This window comes from Brachyistius frenatus, unplaced genomic scaffold (genome assembly GCF_029030835.1).
Source record: "Brachyistius frenatus isolate BFR_SWC_R1_liver_20210118 unplaced genomic scaffold, ASM2903083v1 Contig_25, whole genome shotgun sequence".
Classification (NCBI taxonomy): Eukaryota; Metazoa; Chordata; class Actinopteri; family Embiotocidae; genus Brachyistius; species Brachyistius frenatus.
Window position 1 is genome coordinate 4700377 of NW_027210624.1, and position 9116 is coordinate 4709492.

General features: G+C 41.0%; 1 protein-coding gene across 5 annotated transcripts in view; it reads right to left on the reverse strand.

Moving 5' to 3' along the window:
* The window catches only part of LOC138620666 (E3 ubiquitin-protein ligase HECW1), a 79165-nt gene extending 70268 nt beyond the window's left edge, over nt 1-8897 (reverse strand). For 2 of the 5 annotated variants that reach the window (XM_069698099.1, XM_069698097.1), the window contains exons 1-2: nt 4987-5466; nt 1281-1338 (exon numbers count right to left, since the gene is read on the reverse strand). In XM_069698099.1, the coding sequence (XP_069554200.1) occupies nt 1281-1307 (27 nt within the window). In that variant the 5' untranslated portion in view covers nt 1308-1338; nt 4987-5466. Of the gene's footprint in view, nt 1-1280; nt 1339-4986; nt 5467-8717 lie in introns of those variants that run through there. The other 3 variants (XM_069698098.1, XM_069698095.1, XM_069698096.1) reach the window with 2 other exon arrangements.
* Nucleotides 8898-9116: the final 219 nt, after the last annotated feature.

A 9116-nucleotide genomic window follows, 5' to 3' on the forward strand; every position in this document is an offset into this window, starting at 1 on the left:
TGGCACCAAATCACATCACAAGCCATCACAGCAGAGCACCTAACATAGTAATGTCTGTACAATGTTACAGTAGACATGCAGTGCATTTGTATGGCAACAGCTGCTCTATGTGGTCGTTTCCATGCCTTCCACACAGAATTGTAATTAACTGCAAAAGGTCCCTTAAATAGTGACTCTCCAGTCATAGATCAGCAATCGTAACTACGCGTAGCAGGCTGGTCAAACTTTTATGTTTTTTTTTAATATTTTCTAATATTTTTTTATACAGCAGCATAACAAAGAATAGACCTTAAGTTTGTCTCCTCTAACATAAGCTGCTAATGTTATCATGCTAACAGACGTTTCTAGAACTCAAATTCATTCAGGTGTTATCTCAAAAGCCAAAGAGCATAATGTGTTATTAGATAATCTATTGGGATTGCAGGTTAAATTAGAAAAATTCAGGAGTTCAGAACTGGAACATCTTTGATCACTCAATCACTCATTCAGTGACATTATCATTGTGGTCCAGCCCAAAAGTGAAATATTGGTTGGTGATGGTATTTAGAAATGACTTCAGTGAGCAACATTCAGGTATTGCCAGTAAGACCCTGTAAATGTGAACCTTCCTGAGCCTGTAAACATGCTTTTAAGGTGTGGTGTGACCCAGTGAGAGTTCAGTGTCTGTTCAGTGTAGAAGCTTTGATCATTTCAAGATGCAGCCTCATTACCAGAAAGCCCAAACATGAGAGAGAGAGTTTACCATCATGCGAACTCAGATCAGATCAGATCAGATCAGAGGATGCTCCAGTTAGAAAGCAGCTTCGGCGTACAACTCAGCCGGCCCTGACAGATCGGTCTAAATGCTGAAGCCTTTTGTGCATGAAAATTGGTGATGAAGCACAGTTATCTGCACGCACAGCGCTACTTATTAATGTATTGGCTTGTGCCACCATGACATATTAATATCAGTGAAAAGCCAGCATTATTAGGAAGTTATTACAATACTTTTTTTTTTAATTGTTTTTCTACTGTTAATTTATTATGGTTTGTTTTTTTTAAGTTCAAAAATGCAATACAGTCACATTATTTTTAGTCAAGCAAATGATCACATTTAAAGGCACCGAACGTTAAAACTAAATATGCTGTACATATATGTTTGTATTAGCACCAACCGTTCAACATCCCATAATCTACTGACAAACTGTAGGCTGGGTGGAGGTAAGCAGGCAAATGTAGGAGGTGGTGGGTGATGGTGGATGATGGTGGGTGATGGTGGGTGGGAGGGAGGGGGCACTGACCTTGAAACTATAGAGCTGCATCAGCATAATGACCAGTCAACCCAAAGCAGACCAAAACCTGAGGGAAGTGGGAGGAGAAGGGCGGCGTGTTACAAACCACAGAAACAAAAACCAGAGGCAACAAATGTAGCTGGTGGAAGAGTGGCATCTGTGTGGCCTCATGTTAAAGGAAAAAAACAAAAACAAAACGTCATCATCATCCTTTCATACTTCATCTTTGCCAGATAAAAATATGAATAATTGAGCGGAAGGAGGAGCACAGATGGACAAACAAGAGGAAACAGGACGAAACAGAGAGACAGAGACAATGGTGAAACGAGGACAACACAGATACAACAAACACAGCATCTCATGATGTTTAACTTCAAATATATTCATCACAAGCAACAAAAACAACATCTCATCAGTTTGCATGTGCATCTATGGATGGTCACATGGTTTGTGTTGCTGCAGTTTAAAGGCAAGCCTGCAAAAGGAAGCAAATATTAGCAAACAATGTGGTCCGATGAATGCTGTTGTTTGTGTCCTGAATTCACTGCAGTACTCTTCAACACCTCACTGAGTGTTTATCAGAGGACCTCCGGTGATTTAATGAATCGTGCTCAAAAGATGTAATGAGGCTAATGGAGGAGTAAGGGACATGTTGATCAAGTGCACGTCCGTGCAGTGCTGAGAGGAACGCTCATCAGGAGGATGATGTGAAAAAAGGTCAACCCAGAATGTCCAGAGTAAAAGCAGAGCTCTCAGGTGAAAAGCTAAGCAACAGCTGTTTTTCGTATTGGCACAGGCTGCCCACCGCCAACACCGACCTGCGATGGTTAAAGAGTGAAGTATTCAGTTTGTTAATGCCCTTCAGGTGAACAGAAGATACGACTATTCACATGGCCAGAAATCCTTTCCAAAACATTAAATGGGCAGGCAGCTCCCTGTTCTCATCCATGCCCCCACCAGCACTCAGCATCATTGAGCATGACTTCTCCCAAACCTTTACTCCTCTACGTTTTTTATCTACCAGGCAGCCACTTCACCCGTTTAGGTCGAGTCCCATTGCTGTGCTATCAGTGTTGTCGAAGGGCTTCTGTGGATCTACTGAAATGAGACTTCATAATAAACTCCCTGTTCTATTCTATTGCCCAATATAATAGGCTACAAGCATGTTTTTTGTTGACATATTGAAGGAAGGTCTGACCTCTGACCCTGGAGAGGAAGCCCTAATCTGAAATGGTAGAATCCATTTTCAGTTACCCCCTATCCTGATGTCGACATGTTCTTACCGCCCCCTCTGTATTATCTTACCATAGGGACTAACAATTAGCGCGCTGACATAGGAGGACAAATGTATCAACGCAAATCTTTGACATACAGTGAACCCTCGTTTATCGCGGGGGTTACGTTCCAAATAGAGACCGTGATAGGTGAAATCCGTGAAGTAGTAACCTTTTTTTTTTTTACAATTACTATACAATGAAATACTCCATAATACATTGAAACCAAAGAACAAAACCTTTTTACAAGCCCAAGCATTTGTTTAACAAATAAAAGTACTGTATAAATGTTTTTTTTTACAAATAACTACTGTACTGTAAAATAATAATTTGAATCATCAATACGAACTGAAGGCTTCAAATTGCTGAGATCGGCACCGCCCCACTGCGACCCGAGTCATTGGATTAGAACGGGAGGAAATGAAAAATGATTATGAAAACAAATACAAAGTACAGTCGGACAAATAGTGACTCGTGTATTTCACTGCTCTTCTGACTGAGCCGCTGCATCCTGACTCCGCTCTGCAGCGGTTCTTTCTTCTAAAGCCGGCGGTGCAGGTGTGGTTTTTCAAGAGAAGAACATAGTTATCGGTAGTTGTTGTCGCTCTTTTTTCTTCTGGGCAAAAAGATTCTTATAAACCGACATGCCACCATCGATTATTTTTAATTTGGCAAGCTGTTTTACGTACGTGTACATATTAAACCGCAACGTTATTTATATGCAAATTAGTAAGAGCACAAAGAAATACTATAGAAAGGTTTAAATCTCTACAGTCTTCATTAGTTACGCACTGGCGTATTAGTGTGGTGCCATAACTAGCTCCTCTAACACACATGTATCCTAATCTCCTGGGAAATATCCCCACTCGTTCTTCCTACTTGATCTGACACTCATGTAATGAATTGGTATAATCACATTGGAGATGGCATGATTGTCATTTCAGTGCACATGTAAAGCACACGAACCCTCCACTCTGCAGCTGTTCCATTTCCCACGTCTACTGAAAACTGATATGTACTTTCAATACTGTTTCATGAAAAAGGTACCTGAAGGTACACGGTCAGTTACTACAGCCTGGTACAATGAAATATCAGTTTTGCTGCCAATGGTGGACCGACTCTCCTGAGAGAAGTGGATCATTCAGTATGGCTCCTATTGTAGAGGGACGGATGGTGACAAACACTCAACACATGACATCTTCAATCTATCTTGAAGGTCCTTCTCCACTTAACCTCATGGTCAAGACTTCAAGAAGTCTGAGTGCTCTGAGATGAAATAGTTTTGTATATAACTGCCTCTGTTGGGTTGACATTCAGGTGAACCAATAAGATAAAACATGTTAACTAGGGAGCATTAGAGGGGCCTTTAGACGTATTTACAACCTTTGAACAGAACCAGGCTCATTGTTTGACTCTGCTTCTAGCCATTATGTACAGCTAACTATCTATATCTGTACAGTACTCTCAGAATGATTTTTCCCCAGCAGATCATGTCAAAGCTGGACAGCATCATTTACAACCCAGCAGCAATCAATACAGAATGGCCTCATGGCGATTAGCTAGCAGCAGAGGACTGTCAATGCAGTTCATCCAATATCAAATAATCTCCTGTAACGACAGCTGAGAGTTAAAACATCTTAAAAATGAAATAAGCATCTACATACCCTTCCTTAATTTAATATTGAGTAAAGAGATATTATGGCCTGTAGATAAAAGAAAGACTGTTTTATGTTTGTTTATATCCCCGTGTTTATGCACGTGTCAGCATAATACTCGTCATACAATCGACTGCTGCTAACTAATAACTGAAGGTGCTCCGATCGATCGGTCCGTATCAGCTCCAGAAAGTTTGACCGGCGGTCTCCAAAGAGCAGATCAGAGGATCCGATCACAGGACGTGGAACTCTTTGCTTGTAGCTGAATGGCCTCACGGGCAGCACCGGCCTGACAGTACATCAAGGTGTCTGAAAAAGGTTGTTTTTTTTCTTCTAATTAATAAAAAGGATAAAGAGAGGTATTTCCCTGACCAGAGCAGCAGAACGGCGACGCGAGTTAAGGAAAGAAGCACGAGCTGCTCTTCGCATGCTCCGTGTGCCGAGACACCAAAATTGCAAATGCACCCGGATCTGCGCTGCACCGGGTATGAAAATAGAGCCTTCGGTGTGCACCTTCCTTTAGAAAACTGCTGTTAAACATGTTCAGAAGTGCGATGGCAGGGATGGAAACTAGTCCATTACTATTCAAAGGGATTCGGTATCACTGCTACACAAACAGAAAGAGAGAGAAACTCACTGAAGCCTCTGACAAAGCTGATGAAGAGCCTGTATTTGGCTTTCATCTTTGAGATCTGTCTGGTGACAATGCCAGCCATTGATTGCTGATCTGTAGACGGACCATCTACCCTTAAATGAATGTCCATACTGTAGTTGTGGCAGACTTACAAGCTTTACCTGGCAGAATTTGCGCTGTACCTCATTTTCTTTTTCTTTTTTTTTTACAGGAGTTCCACACAAATATTTTTTCTCCAGCTGCAGTTCTCGTTGCACATTTCTCCCCCGTTTGCACCGTGGCAATTAATCTCACCGAGCCACACACACTCCACCGCCGAGCCACACACACTCCACCGCCGAGCCACACACACTCCACCGCCGAGCCACACACACTCCACCGCCGAGCCACACACACTCCACCGCCGAGCCACACACACTCCACCGCAGCCTCGTAGCACTGCATGCCATGTTGTTTCATGGCAGCTTAATGTAGCCTGATGGCTCTACTGCAGCAGAGAGGAGGAAGTTCCAGTGGGCTGGTCAGCTCGCTTATTTTGAACGCCTGATCTTTTTGCTTTTTTTTTTTTTTTTTCAAACTTGTAGTCTTCAGCACCGGCTGAAGCTAATTCCTAATAATATCTATATTATTAGGATCAGCCCATGTGGCTGTCACTGTTACTTTAATGAGAAAATGTGGGCGACAGATCCAAAACTGTGACTGTTTTGTCATGCCACACACACAAAAATAAATGTAGACGCCTGTTGTTATGCCATCCCTGGTCTTCCCTGCACGGCCCATGTATAGAATAAACATAAAATAAAGCAATAAAGTCCCTTGAGTTTGTGGATACTGCTGGGTATTTTGCACACAATTCCAAATTCACGCAGGTCTACTGTTGTTAAAATGTGGTAAAGTCCGAAAGACTCTGACAGAGTTCAAAAGAGCTGCTGTTTCACACCCACAGCAGAAAAGTTCTTACAGTATGAGCCTTGATACAGCGTACTGATGCTCGCCGCAATCTGTTATCATAACAACCACAATCTATCTAATCATGTATATCTAATCTCTAAAACAACTGTTCTTCAATTTTATTTTATTTTTAAACGAATGTTTCAGCTTCTGGCTTTCACAAAGACTAATAACAGCAGATTAAACACACATTCAAACATAAAACTCATGCCAACATTTTATCGCTCATCCAACATATATACAGGGGGGAGATTCCATCTCTGTCCGTGTCTCTCTCAGCAAAGTAGCACATATACTGCGAATCAATTCAAATTCTATAAACAGCTCTTTATGATGAAAACAGCCAGCAGCCTCTCCAAGCATTTATCTGAGCTTTTTCTGCATTATGACTGGAACAAGGCAAGATTTAAAGACACAGTTCTGTTGCTCAGTTTCACTGCTGATGTGGTGAAATTATACACATTATTAGATGCTCCACTTTAAAATATGAACTGTGTGCTGTAGGGTTGAAACAAAAAATAAATATCTTAATTATTGTAACAATTCATAGATTTTTTTGTTTGATTTATGTACAAATTTAGGGAACAATGCAACCCTCCCTGCCAGGAAGCAACATTTTGTCCTCCTCAGCATTAAAAACCCAATTATACAACATTTTCCATCATATTAGAGAAATAAATTCAGCAAATCCTCTCATTTAAGAAGCTGCAACCAGTGACTGTTAACTCAAGTATGAAAACAGTTGCAGATCCCTGTTCTCTTGATTAACTGACTAATTGTTAGCGCTCTACTCCATTATGATCATGTACCTTGCATTTATGATCGACTGTGTGCTTTCCTCTGGTTTGAAAGGGACAAACAGGCTTCTGTTTATGTTGTTACGTAATACGTAATTTGAACAAATGTATTTTGAAATTTGGTGACAGAAGCACCTACAGGTAAAGCACTTTAAAATCAACATAGAGATATCAAGGTAATATGAGATGGCAAAAATTCAAACAGCAATGATGAGCACTGACCATCAGGATTCCCTTTAATTACTCCCTCCGTATCACAAGATCCTAAACTACACTGATGATACCCTTGTTTGGTATGTTGTTGGTTTGATTGAAACCAGGTCTGAGAAATTATGATGGGCATTTTGACTGTTTTTTGACACTAATAAGCCATAATAATTAATAGAAACAAGAATGCACACATGAATTAACAGTGAAATAATCTGCAGCCAAAGCCCTTGTTTCTAAGCATCTAATCTTTATTCAGAAGTGGCAGGTTTTATATCATAATTGATAATAGTTTTGGTGAATGTCACAAATCTTTCTGTTAACAAACACCACACGTTTCTGTTTTGTCATGATTAACACATAAACAAGACTGTTGGTTCTGCATGTGTCTGATCAGTATCACAGAGCTACATCACTGTACAAGAGGCTGAGTCACTCAAAGAAAAACCTGCCTTCGTCAATGTCACACTGGTGCTCTTTTGCATTTTCACAATGCTCACAGAAATGAAATGGAAACACAATCGAAGCAGCGTCTGTGTGGGGTTGCAGTGGGATAGGGAATAGTCCACATGCTTCAAAGGGTAGCATGAATAGAAGTAAATAACGACAGAGGATCTGGTAATAGGCCTGTTGTCATAGGACTAATTATCATCAACTGCCTGAATTCACCTCTGGGATAGAGCCAGCCAATGCAAAGCTTCATCCAATTAAAGCAGCTATCAAGACCAACATTACACAAAATAAAAGCTGCATATATGAGGCAGTATGATCCTTAACTGGCACTAAACTATAGCAAGAGAAAACATATACATACTCATGACTGTGTTCAAAATAGCTTGTGGGAAATCACTAGCGTCCAGAAATAGAGCCGAACAACGAAATACCATAAACTAGTTTACCCTTCTTATTATTGGCAGAATTGATCTTGTGTTTCTAAAGCTTTTGGTAACACTTCACAATGAGAAGTAAAATGTAGCCTAAAAATCTCTACTATGTTAAATAATTTTAGATTTTTCTGCATTGTGGCAGTGGTTAGTGTTATGATGGTCACCTGGTAATAATTTACCATACTGACATCTTGACAACCACCATCCGTGGTGATAGGCAGCTCAAAGTCACATCTTTAAAAATGCTTCCGAAAATGTACATGTTCTTTGTTTTTAAACCTTCCTCGATAAAACCATCTGCATGACGTCAAAACACAAAGGCAAACAAAAGGAAATACACCCGTTGCGTGTTGCTCTGGTTAGTAGCCTATTTAAGAGGATTTTGAGGATGGGAATCCCCCACAAAGAGGGAAGGGGGAAACCTCTCGTCACATACTCGTGGTAGGCTACTACATCCTGTATCAAGAGAAACTAGGGCGATGCTGTATGGCCCTGACATCTTTAGCGCAAACATATTACGCCAAACACCATTCAGGAAATCCATGAATTTAATGTTTCGCTGCTTACCGGAAAATGTAGATATTGAACATGAAAGATGACTCGGTGCATTCCCAGAATGGTACCCAATCTCTGATTCGGTTTATAACAAATAACTCACAATGACGTGATTTAGATAATCGATTTCATGTAATGTCAACTTAACAGAATGATGTTGCTCGCTGGCAACGGCAGAAAATTAAGCTAAAAGACAACCGTGTCTGGCCGAATGTAAACCACCTCTAAAAGGCAATTTCGTTGAAGTGCTGCTTGGTATATAATTGTGCTCCATGTTGCAGAAAGAAACCGAGGCAACCATATGTTTTTAAGTAATCTCGCATTGTGCCGCTACCGATAAATCACTCGGTGTTTACAGAATTCAGCGCATCGTTTCCTCCACACGGGAGAGAATGACACATAAGCGGGTTACACAGAATGGGCCGCTGCTGGAGACTGATAGGCTACATCAAGTTACCTCATACAGCAACAATGGAGACGACCTACCTGGGATGAAATAACCTGCCGGTGGATCATTCTCCAAAGGTAGGGGTGAGAACTCGAGGAGGTACACGTTTACTAATTTCCACGGAGCTCCATTTCGACGGTAAAGGGATGGGGAACACATAAACAGCGTAGCGAGCAAGGGCCGATTAGGCACGCGAGAGAGGCTCGAGTCACATCCTTTCCTCTTTCGCTGGACCAAAATAAAGCGAGCCAGCGTGCAACGTACATGTTCCGCCCACCTCTAAAATTAGGCATTACAAAACCAAAGCCCGTGTCAATTCTGGTCCATATTTTTCATGGAAAATACAGTTGATCTTACTAACATGACACAAATATGTCTGTGAGAAATAGCTTTATCTGTTCTTTTGTTTTTCTGTCACTGTAGTCATTGCAACGTTA